Raw genomic sequence first — 25,632 nt, 5'->3', positions numbered from 1 at the left:
ATTTGTCCTTTCTCTTTTAAAAGAACAATTCATTGTTCTTAATGGTTGACTATACTGAGATATTTATCTTTACAGTCAAGAGTTCAGGGTCCTGAATGGCGACCAGGAATAATTATAAATAATTAATTTGCAAAAGTTTTCCAGGTGAACCCAAGGAAAGCCTAATTGAACAGATGGGCTCTAACTGGAAGGCTATTAGATGATTTGACTTTGTCAGATGAAAAAAAAGAAAGTGAGCTCCTGAGACAAATTCTGGGGAAGAGCCTTTCAGAGTTCCTTTAAAGATCTGGGAGTCCTGTGTGATGTTAATTACTCTGGTGTTGTCAGAGAGAGTTGGCAGCCTCAAGGAGAACTGAGATCTAACCCCCTTAGGCTTTCTGGGCTGTGAAATGCTCTCATAAGCAAGTAGGTTACCTGGGAGGATGAACAGAGATAGGCTAATAACATCCATATGGTTGTGTACTTTGGGCAGATGGCTTGCATGCCACCTTGAAAGCACCTGAAGTTTCTAGGTGGTCTTCAAGGGCAGCTCTAAATTGTGCTTGTTGAAGTTGTTGGATCTGTGAGCCACAAAGGAATGGCTAGTGGAGCACCGCGTAGCAGATGAATAAATTCAGTACTAATTTATGTTTAGAAGGAGAAGTGGGGCCAGGAGGATGGGGGAGAGGATACAAATGAACATCCCCAATCTTATAAGACTAGGAAGAAATCAACAACTACATCTCTCCCACTGAGACAAGCAGTGGAAGGTTTCCTATAATTTTTGAGAAACACCCCTCATATCACAGAGACTTTTCTGGAGTGGCTTTATTTTAATTGCCCTATATCTGGGGACTTCTTTTAATATGTCCTGGGATTTATAGAACCCTTTGTCCTTTTAAAGCACTTTTGGTGATATTATTCTATTACCTACTCCATAAGGAAAGTAGATAAAAAACTAATATCACTGACAAATTTAAAAACTGAGGAGTAATATACCCCTTTCAAGGAAAAATAAGAAAGTAATTAGTGGGTATAGAACTAAAAGCAATTTCATTTTGTTGTTATTTTCTGTTTTATCCACCATGTATGATGTAAGTCTTAGCATCTCAGAAAGTATAACAAATCATGTAATGATAGGAAATCACTATGCTTACAACATTCCTTCAAGTTTTTTAAATGTCTTCCCATTCTTTGCTTCCGTATTTGGATAAATTTGAAGTTGTCAGAGCATGGAAAAACAATATTCATTAAGTATAGATTTTTCTTTTTCACTTTTATTTTTGACACAGGGTCTTACATACAGCCTAGTCTGGCCTCAAATATGTGACTGTCTTAGTCCAGTCTCCCAAGTGCTGTGATTGTAGACATGTGTCACTACACAAGGTGAAGATTGCTCTACCAAAGGCAGTGAAACCAAAGATCAAACAGGAGATGATAGAGATGTCTGAACAGGTGCTCAATAGAAGCTGATTCATGAAGATATAGCAAAATTTAATGAGGACTTGGAATATTAAGGTTTGGGTTCCAGCTGTTGTTCATTAGCTGAGTGTCATTCAGCACATCACAACAACCATCACAACTCAGCTGTCTCCTCTATGTTATACATTAAATAACTCCTGTTCTGATTGCATTGTAGGACTGTTGTGTGTATGGAACATGATAACACACGACTATGTCTTGGAAGATGAAAAATCATAATATTATGGGTTCCTGGAGGATACACGTTTTTTCCCATTGAAAATCATTTATTCTGTTTCTAGTTACCACAGAGCATGTGCATAGGTTGCATTGTTCTGGGGAACTGGAAAATAAATAGCAATCAGTTTCACTGGAGGGATAATTATCTGCTCAGATAATTATCTCAAATATCTATACGTACATCAGTCTATCCCCCAAATGACCGTCAACAATGATGTAGAAGACAGTTTGGAGGGGGTTTAAGATGGCTGCAACCAGCACACACCCTATCTGAGGGGCACAGGATCTGAAACTCCAAAATTGGTGAGTGCAGGGGCAGCTGAAGACAGAACATCCACATTGAGGCTTCCTGGGCAAGAAGGGACAAAACCTTGTGCTGGGACAGTTTAGATCCAGGTCACCTGTGGACAACTCCAGGGACTGAGAGTGGTGAATATTCAACCCCCCTGTACTTCCCTGCTCAGTGGAGGTGGCCAGCAGTGGCCTCTGCCCCAAGCACTTGTTTCCCCGCTTGGCTGAAGTGACACTGGTTGCCCCAAGCACAAGCCTCCACTCTGTGTGACAGAAATGGCACAGGCAGGCCTCCCACAGCTGCAGTTGTGGTGGAGCAATGGCTAGTCCAAGAAGGAGCCTCCATGCTCTGTGACTGAGATGGTAGTGGCAGCTACCCCAAGTACAGGCCTCCCTGTACTCGGGAGGCCAAGTAGTGGACACCACTGAGCTGATGAATCTTCTACACTCTCATTTGTCCCAGCGGTCCCAAATCTGAGAGTAGAGAACAAAGGGAACCTCTGTACTTTTCAATTAGGCCTGTGAGCAAGTGAGTGTGCCTTCAAGTGAGAGCATGCAGAGTCCCAGATCTAGGGTCCCTCTATGTTAGCAGCCAGACATCAGATCCCTTCCACATACACCCCCCACTGTGGGCAACATAAGGATCTTTGAGACAGCATTCTCAACATAGAATCCCCTGCTCTGTGGGTCTCCCAGTGGAACTCAGACAAACAGTTCCTGGAGCCCAGATAAATCTGAATACGGGCAGGACAGTACAACAGGCCTATATGCCACTGAAGTATTCAAGGTAGGTGTCCATGCACATTGTACCCACGAACAGCTCCAGCTGCACCCCCTACATGCTCTAGCACTCTCTCCCTCAAGGCACACTTTCACGCACAAGTCCTCACTTGCACATATGTGCCTACAACCTTCTTCCCTTAGCTACAGCTGAAACATTTACACCCACTCTCAAACCAGTGGACCGCTCTCACCTTCCTGAAGAATATTCCAGACACCAGAGACAGATGGACCGACCCAGGCTGAAGTACAGACTCCAGGAACAATCAGCAAAGGGTACAGATAAGCAGATGGCTAGAGGTCAGCGTAAAAACACATCCAACAAAAATCAGGACATCATGGCTACACGAGCAACCCCCAAAATCAATGGATATTTTAATTCATCAGATACACAGGAAAATGATTTTACACCTATGCTTATCCAGTTATTAGAGGCACATAAAGAGGAAATGAAAAAAGTTCTCAAAGAAATAAAAATACAGCCAAACAAATAGGAGCATAGGTAAAGGCACAAGTAGAGGTATATAGAGAGGAAATGAACAAAGCTCTCAAAGAAATACAGGCAAATATAGCCAAACAAATAGAGGCACAAATAGAAGCACAAGTAGTGGCATATAGAGAGAAAACAAACAACAACAAAAAATAGAGGCCATCATGGAAAGACAGGAATCCACATTCAAACAGATGAAGGAAATGGTACAAGACATGAAAACAGAATAAGAATCAATAAAGAAAACACAAACAGGAAAAACCATGGAGCTGGAAAATTTAGAGAAAAGATCAAGAACAACAAAGGTAAGCATAACCAACAGAATGCAAAAATGGAAGAGAGAATCTCTGGTTCTGAAGATACAGTTGAAGAAATTGATATATCTCTTGAAGAAAAAGTAAAATCAGAAAAGTTCCAAACACAAAACATCTAAGAAATCAAGGATGCCACAAAAAGATGAAATCTAAGAATAAAGGGAATAGAAGAAAAAGAAGATTCCAGGCTCCAAGGTCCAGAAAGTATTTTCAAAACAAAAACAACAACAACAACAACAACAACAAAACATAAAACAAAAATTTCCCAACTTAAAGAAAGAGGTGTCCATAAACACACAGGAGGTCTACAGAACACCAAATAGACTAGATCAGAAAAGAAACTCCTCATGTCACCTAATAGTCAAAACACTAAATCTACAGAACAAAGGAAAGATATTAAAAGCAGCAAGGGAAAAAGGCCAAGTAAAATATGAAGGTAGACTTATCAGAATCACACCAGACTTCTCAACAGAAACTATGAAAGCCAGAAGGGTCTGAGCAGGTGTCATGCAGACTCTAAGAGACCACAGAAGACAACCCTGAATACTATTCCCAGCAAAGCTTTCAATCAATATAGATGGAGAAAACAAAATATTCCATGACAAAACTAAATTTACACAATATCTACACAGCAAACCATCCCTACAGAAGATACTAGAAGGAAAACTCCAATCTAACAAAATCAACTACACCCAAGAACACACAGAATATAGATAATTTCACAACAAAGAATTAAAAGAAAACAAACATTGAAACACAGTAACACCACCAATGCCACAATAAAAGAAACTAACATTCATTGGTCACTATTATCTATCAACATCAGTGGACTCAACTCTCCAATAAAAAGACACAGACCAACAGAATGGTTGCAGAAAAAGGATCCAACATTCTGCTGCATCCAAGAACACACCTCTGCATCAAAGATTAACACTACCTCAGAGTAAACGTCTGGAAAAATGTTTTTTAAGGTTAGCTACATGGGCTTTTCCCAATCTACTTTGGCACATTGGTGTCACCTTTGTTCATCTCATGTTTGGGCAGTCATATGGTTGACACTTTATGGGTGTAGTTATGACACTTTTAGGAGGCAAAGTCTCACAACAAATTCCCTGATCATTTGTCTCTGGAAAACACATTTCTTCAGATTGAGTTGGAAGCCTCTCCCAGGAACTGTCCTGAGTGTATGACTCTAAGTTTAGTTCAAAAATATATATTTAATAAATTCATCAATTTATTAGCTTTTAAAGTAGAAGTAGTGAGAATATATACATTTTAAATTTGTGAACATTCAGTAATCTGTAATGTATATAAATTGACTGATGACTACTTTGATCAAATCTTGACATAAAATGCCTGCTGTGTATACCTTATTAATATTATGCATTACTACTATAAAATAAAATTACATGATTTTTGAAAAAAAAAAAAAAAAAAAAAAGAAAACTGACCCAGAAAACAAGCTGGGGTAGCTTTCCTAATATCTAATAAAACAGACTTTATACCAAATTAAAAAAAAAATGAGAAAGGGACACTTCATTTTCATCACAGGAAAAACCACCAGGAGGATATCATAATTCTAAACATTTATTTCCCAAATACAAGAGTACCTGCATTTGTAAATGAAACATTATTAAAGCTTAAATCCCACATTGATCCAAACACCTTAATATTAGGAGACTTCAACACTCCACTCTGACCAAGGGACAGATCATCTATACAAAGCTAAATAGGGAAATAATTTCACTTATATAGGTTCTAAATCAAATGGACCTAATAGATACCTACAGAAATTTTTCCCAAACTCAAAAGAGTGTATACCTTCTTTTCAGCATCTCATGGAACCTTCTCAAAAATTGACCATATAATTGTGCACAAAGCAAACCTCAACAGATACAAGAAGATAGAAATAATCCCTAAAACTAGACCTCAGCAATAACAGAAATAACTAAAAGCTTACATACATTTGGAAACTAAACAACTCTTTATTTAATGACAGCTTGGTCAGGGAAGAAATAAAAAAAGAAATTAGAGACTTCCTAAAATTCAATGAAAATGAAGGGACAGCTTGCCCAAAATTATGGAACACAATGAAAACAGTGCTAAAAGGAAATTTCATACACTAAATACCTCCAGAAAGAAGTTTGAGACATCTCATACAAGCAACTTATCGGCACACCTAAAAGCCCTAGGGGGTGGAGGGAAGAAGCAGGCACACCCGAGAGGAGCAGATTATTGGAAATAATCAAACTCAGAGCTGAAATCGATAAATTAGAAACAACAGCAAAAAAAAAAAAAAAAAATTTTTTTTTTCAAAGAGTCAATGAGACCAAGAGCTGGTTCTTTGAGAAAAATCAACAAGATAGACAAGCTCTTAGCCAAACTAACTAAAAAAGGAGAGAGAAACTATCAAAATCAGCAAAATCATAAATGAAAAAGGGGGACATAATAACAGACACTGAGGAAATCCAAACAATCATTAGGTCTTACTACAAAGTCCGATATACCATAAAATTTGAAAATCTAAATGAAATGGACAATTTTCTTGATAGATTCCATTTACCAAAATTAAATCAAGATCAGGTAAATAGAATAAAGAGTCCCATATCCCCCAAAGAACTAGAAGCAGTCATCAAAAGTCTGTCTTCCAAAAAAATACCCAGGTACAGATGGTATCAGGGCAGAATTCTACCAGAACTTCAAAGAGCTCAATGCTCTTCAAACTATTCCACAAAATACAAACAGAAGGAACATTACCAAACTCATTCTGTGAAGCCACAGTCACTTTGATACATAAACCACACAAAGACTCAACAAAAAAAGAGAACTTCAGACCTATCTCTCCTATGAACATGTGTGCAAAAATACTCAATTAAATACTTGCAAAAGGAATCCAAGAACACACAAAAGATATCCACCTTGACCAAGTAGGCTTCATCCCAGGCATGCAGGGGTGGTACAATATATGGAAAACCATCAATGTAATCTATCATATAAACAGACTGAAGGAGAAAAACTACATGATCATCTCCTCAGATGTGGAAATGCATATGATAAAGTGCAACACCCATTCATGTTTAAAGTCTTGGAGAGATCAGGGATCCGAGGCACATACATAAACATAGTAAAGATGAATGCAGCAAACCTATAGCCAACATCAAACTCAATGGAGAGAAACTTAAATCAATCCCACTGAAATCAGGCACAAGGCAAGGCTACCCACTCTCTCTAAATATCTTCAACTTAGTCCTTGAAGTCCTAGCTAGAGCAATAAGGCAACTATAGAAGATCAAGGCAGTACACATTTGAAAGGAAGAAGTCAAAGTATCAGTATTTGCAGATGATATGATAGTATGTATGAGTGATCCCAAACATTCTACCAGAGAACTCCTTAAGCTGATAAACACCTCCAGCCAAGTGGCTGGATACAAAATTAACTAAAATAATAAATAAACAAATAAATAAATAAATAAATAAATAACTAAATAAATCGGTAGCTCTCTTGTGTACCAAAGACAAAAGGGCTGAGAAAGAAATTAGGGAAACAACACCCTTCACAATAACCACTAATAACATAAATTACCTTTGGATGACTCTAACCAAGCAAGGGAAAGATCTGTTTGAAAATAACTGCAAGTCTTTGAAGAAAGAAATTGATGAAGATATCAGAAGATGGAAAGATCTCCCATGCTCATGGATCAGTAGGATTAACATATGAAATTGATTATCTTGCCAAAAGCAATCTACAGATTCAATGCAATTCCCATCAAAATACCAACACAATTTTTTACAGACCTTGAAAGAACAATTCTCAACTTCATATGGAAAAACTAAACTGCCAGAATTGATAAAACAATTGTGCACAACAACAGATAGTCTGGAGGTATCTCCATCCCTGATCTCAAGCTGTACAAGAGAGCAATAGTAATAAAAACTGCGTAATACTGGCATAGAAGCAGACAACTAGGAATAGCAATTCCTTAAGATCCAGCCATACCACTCCTAGGCATATATCCAAAAGAGGATCAAGTACACAATAAGGACATTTGCTCAATCATGTTTGTAGCAGCTTTTTGTAATAGCAGAAGCTGGAAACAGCCCAGATGCCCCTCAACTGAAGAATGGATGCAGAAATTGTGGTACATCTACACAATGGAATATTACTCAGCAATTAAAAACAAGGAAATCATGAAATTTGCGGGTAAATGGTGGGACCTGGAAAGGATCATCCTGAGTGAGCTGTCCCAGAAGCAGAAAGACACACACACTATATACTCACTCATATAGGCATATAACATAGGATAAACCTACTAAAATCTGTACATCTCAAGAAACTAATCAAGAGAGAGGACCCTGACTAAAATTCTCAATCCCCATTCAGAAAGGCAAAGAGGATGGACATCAGAAGAAGAAGAAAACAGGAAACAACCTAGAAACCTGTCACAGAGGGCCTCTGAAAGGCTATGCCCTGCAGACTGCCAAAGCAGACGCTGAGACTTATGGCCAACTGTTGGGCAGAGTGAATGGAATCTTATGTAAGAAGTGGGAAATAGTAAGATCTGGAGAGGACAGGAGCTCCACAAGGAGAGCAACAGAACCAGAAAATTTGAACAGAGGGGTCTTCCCAGAGACTCATACTCCAACCAAGTACCAGGCATGGAGATAACCTAGAACCCCTGCACAGATGTAGCCCATGGCAGTTCAGTGTCCAAGTGGATTCCATAGTAATGGGAAGAGGGACTGCCTCTGACATGAACTGATTGGCTTGCTCTTTGATCACCTCTGAGGGAGGAGCAGCCTTACTAGGCCACAGAAGATGCCAATGCAGCCACTCCTGATGAGATCTGATAGACTAAAATCAGAAGGAAGTAGAGGAGGACCTCCCTTATCAGTGGTCTTGGGGAGGGGCATGCGTGAAAAAGGGGGAGGAAAGGTGGGACTGGGAGGGGAGGAGGCTTATGGGGGGATACAAAGTGAATAAAGTGTAATTAATAAAATAAAATTAAATTAAAAAAAACTCAAGAAGTTAAACAGCAACAAATCAAGTAATCCAATTAAAAATGGGGTACAGACCTAAACAGAGAATTCTCAAAAGAGGAATATGGACTGGCAGAGAAACACTTAAAGAAATGTTCAATGTCCTTAGCCATTAGGAAAATGTAAATCAAAAGTACCCTGAGATTTCACCTTATACACATCAGAATGGCTAAGATTAAAAACTCAATGAGACAAAACATGCTGAAGAGGATGTGCAGAAAGGGGAACCCTCCTCCATTGCTGGTGGGATTGTAAACTTGTACAACCACTTTGGAAATCAATCTGGTGCTTTCTCAGACAATTATGAGTAGTGCTATTTCAAGATCCAGCTATAGTACTCCTAAACATATATACAAAATATGCTCAAGTATGCAACAAGGACATTTGCTCAACCATGTTTGTAGCAGCTTTATTTGTAATAGCCAGAATCTGGAAACAACCCAGATGTCCCTTAACTGAGGATTGGATACAGAAATTGTGGTACATTTACACAATGGAATACTACTCAGTAATTAAAAACAAGGAAATCATGAAATTTGAGGGAAATGGTGGGAACTAGATCATCCTGAGTGAGGTATCTCAGAAACAGGAAGACACACATGGTATATACTCACTTTTAAGTGGATATTAGACATATAATATAGGATAAATGTACTAAAATATGTACACCTAAGGAAGCTAAGCAAGAAGGAGGACCCTGGGTAGGATGAGCAATCCTCACTCAGAAAGGCAAATGGGACAATCATTGAAAGAGGGAGAAAACAGGAAATAGGAAAGGAGCCTACCAAAGAGGGCCTCTGAAAGACTCTACCCAGCAGGGTATCAAAACAGATGCTGCGACTCATAGCCAAACATTGGGCAGAGTTCAGGGATTCTATGAAAGAAGGGGAAGTTAGAAAGACCTGGACAGGACAAGATTCCCACAAGGAGACCAACAGAACAAAAATATCTGGGCCCAGGGGTATTTTCTGAGACTGACACTCCAACCAAGGAACATTCATGGAGATAACTTAGAGCCCTTGCACAGATGTAACCCATGGCAGCTCAGTGTCCAAGTTAGTTCCCTAGTAATGAGAACAGGGACTGTCTCTGACATGAACTCAGTGCCTGGCTCTTTTATCACCTCCCCCTGAGGGGCGAGTAGCCTTACCAGGCCACAGTGGAAAAAAATTCAGCAAGTCCTGATCAGACCTGACAGGCTAGGGTGAGAGGGATTTGGAGGAGGACCTCCCCTATCAGTGGACTTGGGAAAGGGCATGGAAGGAGATGAGGGAGGAGTGGGGTTAGGAGGGGATGAGAGAGGGGCTATAGCTGGGACACAAAGTGAATAAACTGTAATTTATAAAATAATAAATAAATCTAAAAAAGAAATTAAATAATAAATAAATCTTAAAAAATTAAATAAAGAAGACTGGATATTTTCAGATGATTTGATAGAAAGATGGATTTGAATTTTTTTCTGTAGAGATATATGGTTTCTCAGTGCTTAGCATGGAACTTGGGTCAAAGAAAGTCTTTTTAAAAAAAGAATTACTGAAAGAATGATGAATAACTAATGCAATCTATAGTACTATTATTAGCTTGTTTTCTATGACACATTTTACTCTGTCTCTTGAAGATAGTAAGTATATTTTGAGTTGTATGCTTCAGGTATAGTTCAATCCATACTTTTTGGAGGTTGTTTTCTCCCTAGTCTATTTTTTTGCCTACAAAGAATCTCTCTGGGTGAATCCCTTGATGTCTCAGTGTTATCTATTTCTTTTCTGAGTCCTTAGCATCTTCACTCTGTGGCTGTAAGTCCATCTTCAGTCTTGATCTAGAAGGTCTATCTATGGCTTTTGACATTTAATGTAGTATATGACAGAAACATAAGACATTTAATGGATAAGACGTCAAACATCCATATAAGAATTGACTCTCTTCTTTTCTAAAATTACCAAGTAGTATGTCTACTGTATGTCTCCAACCTACCATCTTGTAGTGTCAACTCATCTCTTTCTCTTTAGGAAACACATAACAATACTGGCTTGACTATATTTTCAAACATTAGCAACATTTTTTGAGGCAATTTCTATGTAGTCCAAGTTGGCCTTGAGTTTACTATGTTGCTTTGGATGGTTTTAAACTAGTAATCCTCTTGCCCCAGCTTCCGAAGTTCTGGGATGTTGGGTATATGCCACCAAGCCCAGCCTGTGTTTTCAAACTAATGATACTTGGTGGAACTCACCCAGATACATTGTGCATCACAACTTTAATTGCATCATAGTATTAAGTGACAAAAATTTTAAGGAAAAGATTTTTATATTTTGATGTGCTACTTAACATTAGCAAATGTAGAAAGAATCAGGGAGATTAATGGTACATTTTTCCCACTAATCTCAAAATGTCAACATACTTGGTACAGGTGTACTTGTGAAAGGAATTTTTTTATTCATGAACTTAAAAACATCATTGTGTAGATAACCAATAAATACTGAAGAAATATGGGTTCCAAGTGAAAATGTGTGTATGTGTGGGTGTGTGTGTTATGTTTATGAATGTGGAAGTAGAATTAAGCACTACTTGCAGACTACTTCCTGACTCAGTTTGGAAAGACTTCTTTTAAGCAACAAAACAGTCAATAGGTGTTGTTTTAAGACAAAAACTTATTAATGTGTAATTGTTTTGTTGGTCTTACAATGTGTTCTACTCCAAACAAAGAAGGTCCCTTCAATGGTTTCCTTACAATAGCCAATTATATTGTTTACCTTAGGGTACAAAGGAAAGTCTCCACTCACTATACTCCTCTTCTTTTATATTTACAGTCTCTATGTGTGTACTGTGTATGTTTACAAGTGTGTGAATGTGTGTGTGTGTAGGACAGAGGTTGGCACTGAGTGTCTTCTCCAATTGCTCCCCACCTAACTTTTTTGAAACAGTCATTCATTGATCCTGGAGAGCATTGATTGACTAGGTTGGCTGCATAGAAAGCACCTGGATCCTTTGGCTTTTTATTCAGGTGCTGGGACTCGAACTCAGGTCTTCATGCTTGTACAGCAAGCACTTTACTGATTTAACCATTACCTCAGCTCTCACATTCACTTTCATAAACATTTCATTATAAAACCCCTTCTTTTAGCCCTGGATCTCTATTAATGGCAATCTTGCCAAACATTTGAAAACGTATTTTGAGAAGGTCTGAAGGCTGAGATTTTAGAATTGCTTCTTTCTCACAGTACTACTTTTTAATACAAATCTGTATCAGGTTAAATTTCCAAAACTGAGTGGAGAATGATTGTTTTGGTGCAGCTGTCCAAATCATAGTGGCATTTCTCTGGCCTTGATAATAAAGCTGTCAGCTTGGTTTTTATCATGTATGCCTCCACCTTTGGTTGATAACTGCTATCTTAGGAAATCAGTTTTCAAGTCCAGAGGGCTGATGGTAACATTCCAGATGTCTCTTCCACCTGCATGCATTTTGTTCAGTTCCTTCCTGCCTTTCCTGATGGGAAAGGTCTGACTGTTTCAGTGACTTCATGTGAGTATGAAATGACAGCTATGGAAAACTTAGAGAATGAAAGAAACAAAGGGATCACGTAAAACTACCATCATTTTAATGACGGCCTCACCTAGGATGAGTTGAAAGATGTCTATAGGGCAATTAGAAGAAAATTTAATTTAATTTCTTTTTTTCTCACACTGCTATATCTAGATGTCTGGCCCTAGGCTGTTTTATGTTAAGTATTTTATGTTTTAGGACTAAGTAAAAGAGGAAAGAAGTGAGCCTATATTGTGCTTGTTAATGCTTCATCTGATCTTGTTTCATTGTATAAATCCAGAAGGCATGCTATAAGAGATCTCCATCTAAAAACATTGGGCTATTATTAAAGATTTCTTAATAACTTAAGATCACTACAGGCTGGAGGTGAAGGAATATGATTTTGGTTATCAAGTTTTAGTTTTTGTGGGTTGGTTATTATGCCCCATTGAGTTCACTGAGGGAAGGAGTGGAGAACATAATGGATTGGAGACCAGTAGGCTGGGTGCATGTATTATATTGATACCCAACATTCTGTTTGTTAAGTTCATAGAACATTTTTAGTATAAGAAGTCTTAAAATGTCAGCTTTTCTACTTAAGCTGCTTGATTTCACTCATAGCTCACAACCTTTTATGTGCTTTTCTGAACCACCCCACAGAACCTTAATGCTCTCACTAATGACCATTTGGGGACAAAGAAAAAGTATAGTTGGAGATCAGAAATCTCTGCACTTCCTTACATCTGCCTGCTTCTAATCAAATGTTCAAAACAGCTACATTCATAGGAATTATTCATTGGCTTCAAAGGTCACTAGGAATCTGTGAACATTAGAATCCACAAACCAGTTAGAATGGGACAGTAACTTTGTTAAGAACTGAATGCGGATTCAAATAACCTGCAATAATGAAACAATCATTACATGCATCAGTAAATACAGGCACAAAGTACATGGGGAATGAAGTCTGGGCAAAGTTATTATATGGCCACATTTTCAAGCCTACCTGATAACAAATCTCAGAAATACTCCTTTTGCCTACAATATGGATGAACGGACTTGGAAAGCTTAATGGGAATTGGTGTCATGTATTGATTACCATTTATCACACACTTCCTAATCTCCTAGCATTGTTGAAGGAAAAGAGGCTTTCTGTAGAACAAGTACCTCTTATCAGAGGGTCCAAGATTTTTTTTTCTTCTATGTGCTCAATTAATTCATATGACAATTAGATACCTATTGGGATGGTGAACACATGCTCTGTTGAAGGTTTATACCAAACCAGATTTCCATGATTTTGTGTTGAGTACTCAACAGATTGGAATCCTTGGCTTCCAGCTCTGACACATGTGAGTGCTTTAAGGGGGCAAGGGCCTGTTCCTAAATAAGCTTCTGGGATTGCCATAGAAGGAAGATGTCAAGATCAGATCAGTTTCAAACTTAACATTATTTTGATGCTTCTACCTTAGTTGAACATAATGATCTGCTCTGTAAACAGGTGGTAAAGGTGAGAGATAGATATCCTGAGTCATTGAGAAATCTTGAAAGGGTCCTAGAACTAACCTACTATCCTTCACGGAATGAAAACAGGTTTCAGCTCATTGCTATAATGTCAACAAACACACTCCTCCTAGTTTTCTATGAAAGCTCATGACAAAGTACATAGAAATATATTGCTTACTGATTTATTAAAACAAGTCAGTCTAGAGACATCTGTTTATTCTGGACCTGTGAGATAAACTCAGTAATTACACTTGTCAGCCAGGAACTTGTTTATTGGTAGGATAGAGTTTTCTTATATGTACTAAACAGGCTTTTGGATCATAGTTACAACCACTTATAGTGGCTTTAGTAGAGGGCAGTGACAGAAAATGAAATGTACTCAATTTCCAGTTTGAAGCATGTCTTTTTGTTTTCTTACTGGTGCAACTAAAATTTGAGTTCTTAACAATGGCTGTGCAGTTCGCATAGTTTTGCTAGTGAATAACTTGATCTTTCCACAATAAGAATTGGCCTTTAGGGTGCGAAAGAAATGAATCTATTCAAGAAATGAAGACAATTACACAGTGTCTTGAAAACAGCATTATCATCATGTATATACTTGAAACAACTTTAGCACATTTCAATAGAAAACAAGTCTAAAACAGAATATATATTTTTTCTTCTCCATCATCTGTCAGAGTCTTATTGTTAATTATCTAACTTGTGTGAACCATTGAGACATAAAAAAAAATCATTGCTTTTATAAAAGCTAGAAAGAAGAGATATTATTTAGTTCAAGCCCCTAATTATTCAGCAAGAAGACAAAAGCCTAAAGAAGTTAAGTGACTTGTCCAAGGACAAATACTCACTTCATAACAGGGTTAATCTCAACAGGGTTGAGATTTAAACCTAGGAGTTCAAATTTAGAGCTCTCAACATGTCACCTGATAAGTCTCCTGTGATTCTTAGTTCTAATGCACAGTGGATCTCATTACAACTAAGCACAACACAATACTATCTAAGACTCTGTCTTTTGATAAAATTTCCACTTTCCTACAGGCTTCACTTAAAAATACTGGAGAATTTGTAAAAAAGAATTTGTCTTTGTGAAGCTAAAATAAAACCAGCAAGTAGAATTAAAGGCAAAGCACTTACTCTGAAAAATTCTTTTGTTGAACCAGAATCCAGGGTCCCATATGCAATCTCAGTCTGCTTGGCTAAGTCTTCAGCACTCTCTATGGGGGACACCATCCTCTCGACAGTCAGGAAAGCAGCAAGGTTTGCAGTGTATGAAGAAATTATGATCAGAGTGAAGAACCACCAAACCCCTCCAACAATGCGCCCAGAAAGTGATCTATAAAACAAAACAAAAACAAGTCCAGACCCAGAGGGCCCAGATCTCAGTTTTAAACAGTCACCATCTTTAATTATAGAAAGAAGGGTTCTTTTACTATAAGTGATGAAGGAGGGAAGTTGATGATACAATGGAATCAAAACATCAGATAAAACTCACTTGTTAACAACACCATGTCATGATGGCATATGATGATGATACATGTAAACTCTCTTTAGGCCCCTCTAGGTTTTCTCTTGTTTGGATCTCAAATGTCCTCCAAAGAGTCATATGCTAAAAGCTTGGCTGCTAGTCTGTCTGTTGTGCTATTGGATCTTTGAAAAGGCGGTGCTTAGCTGGAGAAAGCTAGATCACAGGAGATGGTGCCCTTGAATGGAATAATGGACTTAGTTCTTCCTCTCTTTCTTGATTCTTGGCCACCAGGAAGTGAGCAGGTCTCACCAGCCACATGCTCCTGTCATAATGTATTGCATTACCAGGTGCTCAAAGCCAGGGGCCAAGTTTTTATGGGTTAAAAATTCTGAGATCATGAGCCAAAGTAAACTTTTCCTCCTTGAAGTTGGTGTTTTGTCTCAGTGATTCAAAACTACCACAGATTTAGAATCAAAACATTTTTTAATCACATAAAATACCTTTCGCCCACAACTTCTCATTTATAATTTCACATGGTAAATTTGCTTTCTATGATATTTTCTGGACAAACATAAAGAAGCATAAACACTATGGCCTAACCAAGATCAATTAAATCAATGTTTGGGTAGGGATACTTAGATAGCTGGACTTTCTAATATTGCATCAGTGATTATACTTGTAGTCAATTTAAGAAACAAGTGACATAAAATAATATTATGCAAGATACAGGATCCCAAATCTTTTTACATTTAAAAAGAAATAGGAAGATAGTGGCAAATTAGCATTGTTAGTTTGAGTTCCATAAATCAATGTATACATGGCTGTTTTGTAGATTTGGTCACCCATGAGGCATAATAGCAAATGGTAATGTCTCTTCTCATCTTTACGTAAATGGTTAGTGAGGATCAAAAGATCAAAATACTTTCTATTTACACCCAGCATCTTAACCACTGGGGATAGCCCTAAGTAAGTTAGGACACTGCCTTCATCATACAATTTGAGTGGTACTGAAAGGCTGCTTTTCTCTTCTTTCTTTTTCAGCTCCTAACACAAAGAAATCCATCATCCTGTCTTGCCATAGATTTCTTTTCTTTCCTCTTCTTTTCTTTGGTTTTCCTTTCCTTCCTTCCTTCCCTCCATCCTTCTTTCTCTTTCTTTCTTTCTTTCTTTCTTTCTTTCTTTCTTTCTTTCTTTCTTTCTTTCTTTCTTTCTTTCTTTCTTTCTCTAAGACAGGGATTCTCTGTGTAACAAACTAGCTCTTCTAAAGCTCACTCTGTAGACCAGGTTAGCCTCAAACTCAGAGATCCATCTGCCTCTGTCTCCTGACAGTTTAAAGTCATGTGCCACCACCGTCTGGTTTCTGTCTTTTTTTTTTTTCTGTTGAAACTACCCTCTATATGATCTTCAGAGGCCTTGATCAAAGCATCACAAATTGCTTTAATAGTATTCAAATAATAAGTAAGTTTTAATGACAAGAATTATTTTTTTCTTCAATGTTTTTATCTAATTATTAGGGAATGTAGCTAAAGATGGATAAATTTTAAAATGAAAAATTTTGTTAATATTACTCTTCATTGGCACTTTTAAGAGGATTTTGCTAAAATGTAGATTCAGGATATCTGCATGCCCAAGAATATGTGATTCTTAGGCATCATAGGCGATTCTGTTGTAAGTGATGAACTGATTAAACTGAGAAATGAACAAGCATTATTCTTCACCATTGATTCTTAACTTAGTCCATATATCAACAATATCTGCTTGAGTCAATTCACAACAACACAACAACAACAAAACCACACTCACAAAGGAGAGCAAAACAAAATGAAATCATTGCCTAGGGTCTCCCCTAGACAAGTTCGGTTAGAAATATGGGAGTTGGGCCTAAGCCACAGCATTTAAGAAAAGTTTTAGGGTATAACCAGAGTTGTAAGTTATGTTTCTCCATTACAAGTGCTACTTATAATGAGAGACTGTGGGACGTCAGAGGGCAATGGATGCTCCATGATTAGTCATGGTTTGTGATTAGGATTAGGATTTACTTCCTTTGCGGTATTGCTAGAGGCAATTAAAATCTGCTCCATAGGTTTTATAAAATATTATCACATCATCTTTGTGGAGCAAAGCTCCATCTTGGTTAGGCTGTGTTCTTCCACATCCAGACAAGCTCAGAGAAGGAGCTCCTACTCTGCTAGAAAGTAAAGAATAAGTGTAGGAGCCTGGCACATCTACAAATTCTTTTGGATAAAGGCAGTTCTAGGCTGAGAACTGACAAATCAAAGTCTTTTCTGCACATGCTAATGATTTTACCACTCTGAAGCAAATTTAAATTCCTGTGTCCCAAGATAACCCCCCTTCTTTAGCATGTGGAAAATTCAGTTGTGTATGGGAATATAATCTGAGAATTCTGTCCAGTGCTTTGATAAATAAAGAATACTATTTAATGGTTAATTATTTAAAGATCTCCTTGATTATCTTTAAGTCTGCAGTTTTTGTTGGTCTCTGGATACATAAAACACAGTCAAATATAATCACTTTAGCTTTTTAGATGTGAAAACCTACTTTGCAACAATATTTTCTAGATAATAGTTACATACTTACAATTGCAGCTCAGAAAAGTTCTTTTAATCAGAAGAGATAAACACATTTGTAAGAGTCAGAAAACAATGTGTCACCCTTCCTAATGCTAAAAGTATACAGCATACTTCAATTAGGAATTTAGACATTTCATAATTTTTTTCATGCTTGACATATTCAAAATTTAAACATATTATAGATTTATCTGAAAGTAATTTTATTGCACAGAATATTAATGTTTCAAAATGGCATCCATAGCAGAAGAGTAGAAAAAAATGAAAAAACAGAAGCTGTCACTAATTGAACACTTCCTTTGTGGTAAACTGTTCACGTACCACCTTTTTACATCTTTCATCTCTGTTGCCCTGGACTGTATTACAGATAAGCAAGCCAAGGAGTTTTATAGATAAAGAAATAGGCACAGAGTGGAGAAGCAGAAAATTGTGTTTTCATACTAGGAAAGAGACTCCCAGGACTGATGGTGTGGCTCAGCAGGTAAAAGGACATGATAACTAGACTTCCATCACTGGGAACCACATGGTGGAATGATAGAATTGATTCACACCAGTTATTCTTCAACATCCACGTACATTCTATTGAGCATCCATGTGTGCATGCACACACACACACACACACACACACTCCTAGCCATGGATAAAATAAAAAAAAATGAATAAAAAAAAACAGATAAAATATCTAAGAAGAGAAATAACCAGATATGTTAAAGTATAAAAATAGCCAGGGTTTGGATAAGAAAATTCACAATAGTGTGAAAATTTTAGATTTTTAAACTAAGAAGAGAAATAGAGTTGCAGCAAAACCAAACATGCTTTGTATTGTTATTTGTTGTTCATTTGCACTGTATCTGTAAAAGTCATCCTACTGTGGAATAATGGGTTTTGCTGAGACCAGGGGAAAATTTGGAGTAATTTCGGAATTGGAGTTTGGTATGAAAAGAAGTATATTATGCTGTGAATACTAATGGCAGTTTATGCATTGCCTGATTGAAATGTGGAGGAAAATACAGTAATTTATGGAAATTACATTGTGCCATTTTATTGAGGCTAATGGACTGTGGCTGTGTCTGTCTGATTTTAAATCAGGCCTGCACATAATAATCTGGTTATTTTAGTCACCTTAATAGTGACTCAGACCATCATGTGGTTGATCAGAAGTGACTCAGCTGAGATTGGTTGTTGACATGACTAAATAAACCTAAGTGCAGAATGGTTATTTTTGTGGCCTCTTGTATACTGGTTATTGACTTTTTGGCTATTATGTGGTTAATTTCATGTCATACAGTCAGCTCTCAGCATCCTCATATTCCACCTCCACACTGTTGATCTGCTGCAGATTGAAAATATTTGGGAAAATGCTATCTTCATTAAATATAGACAAGACATTTAGCCTTATGATTTTCCAAATAATAATGTAACAGCTATTTTCTTAGCATTTACATTGTTTTAGGTGTTACAATCCATTTAGAGATAATTTAGCGTACATGGGAATATGTACATATATTATATACAAAAATGTTGTGCCATTTTATAAAAATGACTTGAGCATCTGCAGGATTTGGTCTCTTACAGGGGTCCTGGAACTAATCCATCAAGTTGTAATGAATGTTGGTATGAATAGGCATGGCAAATTTTAGAGACTATCTGTGTAGAAATGGTATGATAGTTTTACAAACCTAAACAAATAGTTCTGTGCTATCAGCATAGAATGCAAAAGATTGCATTTGATATTGTCTCCTCAGGACAGTAGTAGATTTGACAAAGGGTTTGGTGGAATTTCTACCATCCTCTTCCATTTTCCTGGCATGCATGCTTAAACCTTTTTTACTGATGAAAAATGTAGTGGAACCCACAGGGAAGAAGCTCCCCAAGCATTTTTGTATTTCTCTTTTTCTCATTAGTGAAACTACAGCCACTTAAGCCCACATTTCACATGGAGGCTATATAAAAAGTGACAGATGGGTTAACACCATCACATTTTATAAAGGATCTATTAAAATAAGACAAGACTTTATAATTAAATTAGAAAGACCTATCATTTCCCAGTACTTTTTTTCCATTAATACAGCTACAAAATGCTTAACATTCATTTCAAGTAGTTTTGTTGCACAAGACAGATTTCAAGGTTAGCATAATGAAATGGCTGTAAAATCTTGCACACTTATGTTTTTAAAAGCACAGAATAGTGTGTCTTTTCATACCTTTCAGAGAAAGGTAAGAGCTATGAAGTTAATGAAAATAAATTAGTAACAAAAGAAAAAAACACATATATAAAAACATTGCCAAATATGTATATCAAACAATAGACTATGCTCTTCTTAACTGTAATAATAAAAACTGGAGTCCCTACATTAATAATCAAGTGTACTTTATGGACTCTTAAACGACAATAAAATGTAGACATGGACCATAACCTTCATTCTGTTATAAGAAAAAGCTTAGAACTCATTGGCACAGGAGACAACTTCATGAACAGAACACTAACAGAACAGGCTCTAAGATCAACAATCAACAAATGGGACCTCATGAAAAGCCTTCTGTAAAGTAAAGGACGCTGTCATTAGAACAAAATGACAGCCTACAGACTGGGAAAGGATCTTCACCAACCCTATATTTGACACAGGGCTAATATCCAGAATATATAAAGAAATTAAGATGTTAAACACCAAAAAAAATTAAGTAATCTGATTAAACAATGGGGTACAGAGCTAAACAGAAAATTCTCAGCAGAGGACTATTGAATAGCAGAGAAACACTTAAAGAAATGTTCAATGTCTTCAGTCATTCGGGAAATGCAAATCAAAAGGACCCTGAGATTTCACTTTACACCCATCAGAAAGGCTAAGATAAAAATTCAAGTGACAAAACATTCCGGAGAGGATGTGGAGAAAGGGAATCCTCCTCCATTACTGGTAGGAATGTAAACTTGTACAACCACTTTGGAAATCAATCTGGAGCTTTCTCAGAAAAATTAGGAATAGTGCTTCCTCAAGATCCAGATATAGCACTCCTAGGCTTATATCCAAAAGATGCTCAAGTACACAACAAGGACGTTTGCTTAACCATGTTTGTAGCAGCTCTATTCGTAATAGCCAGAATCTGGAAACAACCTAGATGTCCCTCAACGAAGCAATGGATACAGAAATTATAGTACATTTACACAATGGATTACTACTCAGCAATTAAAAACAAGGAAATCATGAAATTTGCAAGCAAATGGATGAAACTAGAAAAGATCACCCTGAGTGAGGCACCCAGAAACAGAAAGACACACATGGTTAATACTCACTCATAAGTGATTATTAGACATATAATATAGGATAAACATACTAAAATCTATACTCTGAAAGGAGCTAAACAACAAGGAAGACCCTAGGGAATATGCTCAATCCTGTAAATAAATTTTGTAACCTGCACTATCTTAACTTCATGAAATGATGAAGGCAAGAGGAACCTAAACCTTTGCCTTTGTCCAATTTTTTTATCAGCCCTCTCTCCTGTTTCTAAAGTTTTCATCATTTCAATCCTCCATTCAATCCTTAGATTCTGATAGAATCTTTTTAAAAAATGTACAGAATCAATCTTTGTTTCTTACAGTCTTCTCTGATGGAAGTAAGTAACCACGTTCCAAAGACTGAAAACTACAGCTGTCAACTGAAGTCATGAAATAGTTGTCATAAAATTCCTGCCCTTGCATTATTAATGCATCACCACATCACTACTACAGTGAATGCATTTGCAGTAAGATGAAAAGAGTGGTCTACATCACGAAAGGAAAGGATATTACTTCGAAGGCAGCTCACACCTTCTCTTATCCTACACATAACTGTTCTTTTAAAGGAGAATCAATGTGTGTAAGACCCACGTGTAACTGGGACAGAGTCCCTGACTACTTCTTCAAAGGGCTTGCTTTCTTGAAAACTTAATTAAAAAGTACCTTTGGAGTAATCTTTACCCAACAGTGATGTCTATATTTGTCTAATTGCCTTACATTTTCATTTTGGTAATTCTCCCAACCCTGAAGTCTTCTTTTTTTTTCTCAGTTGTTCCTGCAGCCTCACAGAAAATCAGCAGGGGGCGCATTTGCCTGAAATTGGACTCCAGATGACACAAGTGGCTTTATCATAGTTTTACAAAAGAAACAACTTTCAGATTTTTAAAACGCTTTAACCTCTTGTCTATGTGAGCGACATATTATGGAATAGTGCACTCAAAGTGTTTTCAAAGAAATGTAATCCTTAAAAACACTTGGTGGGATCAAGAAGGAATGTTGCGGCTTGTCCCTCAAGAGTCTTGCACTTTGCTATGGATCAGTATTTCAGGTGGATTATCAGTTGCTGTAGAACTGAGACCAAAAGCAATATTAACCGGTATATATACTAGACTAGGATGATTAGAAGAATCCAATTTCATGACAACAATAGTTAACATTCATCGAGCTCATAGGCCAGGAACTGTGCTTTTCATTGCATTTAATTTGATTTGCATTTTATTGATGAGGTTTAGTTAGGCTTAACAAGTTGCCCCAGGTTACACAACTGCTGAGCAGATTGCGAATGCAGTGAAGCTAACTTTAGCACCTCCCGCTTAACCACTCTACTCCCTCCATCTGGCTGTCCCTACCGGCTGGCCCCCAGAGCACATTCAAGATGAAGAGGGTTAAACTGAATGTGTTCCTTTTTTTTCTCTGGATCCCCCGCCCCCCCAACACAGATAAATCAGTTGATGTATGAATATAGCCTTGGCTTATTATATTGATTACCTTCTGTAACTTTCACTCAGCCTACAGCTTCATGTAAAACAAAGTAATTTACTCTGAACAATTAGAGCAGTTCAAATATCAAACCTGATATTGATGCAGCATCTCGAAGCTTCTAGGTAACTGTCAATAACTGCATTTGATGGCAGTGGAACGATGCCAGCAGTTTTCCTCATTATCCCTTATTGCTGATTTTGCAGCCTTATGCTCTCACTGAGCACATACTCAGCAGTATTATGAATGCTCACTGCACACTTTCATTAACAACAACTGATGCACTTTTTTAAGGGATAGAAATAAGAAAACATTTCTTTTCCCTAAGAGTGACGGGAGTGAGGAAAGCAATGGTGCCCCTTCAGTTTTGCAGTGTGAAGTAGTTGGAAGCAATTCTACTGTTGGCTCTTAAAATCTTCATGAAGTTAAGTTCCCTAGTGTCATATCTCTAGGAAAGACTGTATTCTATGATATGAACAAAGCAGGACACAGTAGAAAGATGAGGGTTTGGGGATTAGAGCTAGGTTATAGTTCTGGCTATCATTGTCAGTGTGACTAGGTAAATTATTTAACCTGTGCCACTTTCACCAGCTTAAAAGTAAGCATGATGTGGACACTGTGGCAATTGGTTAAAGATTATAATCCAGGTGAGACTGTAGATAATGTGTCCATACACAGTGGGAGTACAGAGAATGTTGTACTTTCCCCAAGAAACAGCAGCAGTTAGACTGAATTTTCTTTGACATTTCCTCCTGTTCCAATACTTGCTAATTCTATTTTCAAATACAATCTCAAGGATAATTCCTTGAATTACCTCAATTTTAATGAAAGTAACAGTGTATAGTCTATGCTCACATTCTTGGCTTTCTGGATAGTATGTTTGTTATGTGTGTGGTGGGTTGTGTGTGTATGGTGTATGTATGTGGTTCATGTATGCTTATACACATTTTTGTATAGTGAATCAAGACAGAAAAATGAATTCTTACTGCGGGCCATGGTGGAAAAGTTTGGAAGCCATTGTACTATATGATGACATCTTGAGCAACATAATAAAGTCTGTACCTTGGAATGAAAAGGCTCAGGATCGCAGAAAATCCATAGCTTAAATTGTGCCCCCAGAAATTAAAGCAAAAAAACATAACTGGTCTAACTTGTCATTTTCAGTGTCAGTTTTAGTTAATATTAAATGAAGTAATGTGCATAAATACTTGTAAAAAATGGCTTTGGAAGAGACCTGTTTGAGTATGTATCATAGTAGGAAGCTGTCCAGTAGGAATATCACAAATGTAGTTTTGAAAATTGACTTACAGAAACCAAGAAAATCTCTAGCCTTAATGACTCTTCAGCATTGTCTCAAAACAGATTGCCAACCATGTTAGAAATCTTTCAATTATAGACTCATTCAGAGATCATAGTCTCTTGAAGTGATTATTTTACAACCCCCCCCCCCGAAAGAAACTAGGAAAGGAAATGAAATCCCTGATGATACCACAAAAATGACACTTCTGAACACAAAAGGAACAGAAAATGAAATAACTTGAAGAACCCAACCAAGCAGATTGAGGGTGGCATTTTTCAAAAATAGAAAAGTGTGTGTGTGTGTGTGTGTGTGTGTGTGTGCATGTATGTCTGTATGTCTGTATGTATATGCATATAGTAGTGAGTGTAGAGAATAGAGGAAGAAAGACCTTGGGTGTCATCCTTAGGAATACTGTTCACCCTTTCCTTTGAGACTGTGTCTATTATTAGCCTATAGTTTATAAATTAGGCCTGACTGGCTCACCAGTGAGCGCCATGGATCACCCTCTTTGTACCTTCCCACCACTGGTTTTAGAAGCAAGTACCACCATCCTTGGCTTTGATGTGGGTTCTGGGAATTGAATCAAGTTCTCATGGTAGCAAAGGGAACATTGTATTGGTTGGGGTATCTTCCCAGCCCCAAGTCCTTAATTTCTAACTGAAAAATCCCTGTACGTTTACAGTATTGACTTAAGTCAGTATTTGGATTAATGTTTAATTTGGCCAAAGTTACAGTATTTTGTTTGATAATTTTTAATGTGTGCATGTTTGTTATGTGTGTAGTGGGTTGTGTGTGTACTGTGTATGTATGTGGTGCATGTATGGGGATGAATTGGGGTACAAACAATCAAAGGCAAGAGCACAGACTTGGTGTCTTCCTTTATCACTCTGCATGTTATTGACTTAAGATGTCATCTCTCACTGAACCTGTAACTTAGCCTATGCTGGCTGACCAGTGGGCTCTCAAGATATGCTTGTCTCCAACCCACAATGCTGGGGTTACAAGTGGGCATAGTCATGCCTGGCTTTTTATGTGTGCTGGCTACTTGAACTTAGGTTCTAATGCTTGTATAACAAATGTTCTTATCCACCTGGCCATTTCTCTGGTCCCTCAAATTTTTTGATGATTATAAATATGGTATATTCAGTTATAATATTGTATGACTAAGAATTCATTACTAGTTGTGATTTGGTGAGTTAATATGTTTTGTTGTTGAGGCCTAGGACATTCACCTTCAACATTTCTTCCTGCCCTGAAGATTAAACCCAGAGTCTTGAATATACTAAGCAAGCATGCTCCTACTGAGCTACATCCCAAGCCATGCTAAATATCTTCAATAGCTTTGCTGAGGTAAGTTTGCATCCCATATGAGTTACCAGTATAAGAGTTAATATCAATGAAAATTATATTTTTTCAATGGTTAAAGTAAATTTAGAGTTCTGCAACCATCATCACAATCTATTTTTGGAAAGTTTTAATATCAGCCTTGTCAGCTCACTCAAGTCAATTTATAGTTAATCCTGGAAGACCTAGGACAAGGATGAGAGAAGTAAGGCACATGCCCCACATGCAACTATAAAGTGTCAGTTCATCAGAATGAACAGCATTTGGAAGTATAGTTCTTCAAGAAAATAAACAGAAAATATCCGTAATAAATGAGATTTAAAAAAAAACCCTTAAAAGTTGTTTCTGACTCCTGTACTTGCTCAGGCACACTTGACAGGCTCTTTCTGATCTCTCCTTCACTCTCTGTTTTCTTATCCCTTCAAATTCTGCCTATTTCTTGATTGTCCTTTTTATCGATATATATTTGTCTGTCTGGAACAAATGGAATGATATATAATGGCATATTCAATATAGAGAGTTGAGTTGTCATTATGTTTTCAAGGTACCTCTGTACCATTAATATTCACC

The 25,632-nt window shown here is 37.2% G+C and overlaps 1 protein-coding gene across 7 annotated transcripts in view; it reads right to left on the bottom strand.

The window, feature by feature from the left end:
- Positions 1–25,632, bottom strand: part of Gria3 (glutamate ionotropic receptor AMPA type subunit 3) — a 350,275-nt gene that overhangs the window by 51,355 nt on the left and 273,288 nt on the right. For all 7 annotated transcript variants that reach the window (XR_009588470.1, XM_060375315.1, XM_060375316.1 and 4 more), the window contains one exon: positions 14,744–14,942. Coding sequence is in view for 6 of the 7 variants with exons in the window: in XM_060375315.1 (XP_060231298.1) it covers positions 14,744–14,942 (199 nt within the window). In the remaining variant the exon portion in view is untranslated. The remainder of the gene's footprint in view (positions 1–14,743; positions 14,943–25,632) is intronic.

The sequence above is a fragment of the Meriones unguiculatus genome, chromosome X, assembly GCF_030254825.1.
Source record: "Meriones unguiculatus strain TT.TT164.6M chromosome X, Bangor_MerUng_6.1, whole genome shotgun sequence".
NCBI classification, from domain to species: domain Eukaryota; kingdom Metazoa; phylum Chordata; class Mammalia; order Rodentia; family Muridae; genus Meriones; species Meriones unguiculatus.
This window is presented reverse-complemented; position numbering and strand designations above follow the sequence as displayed.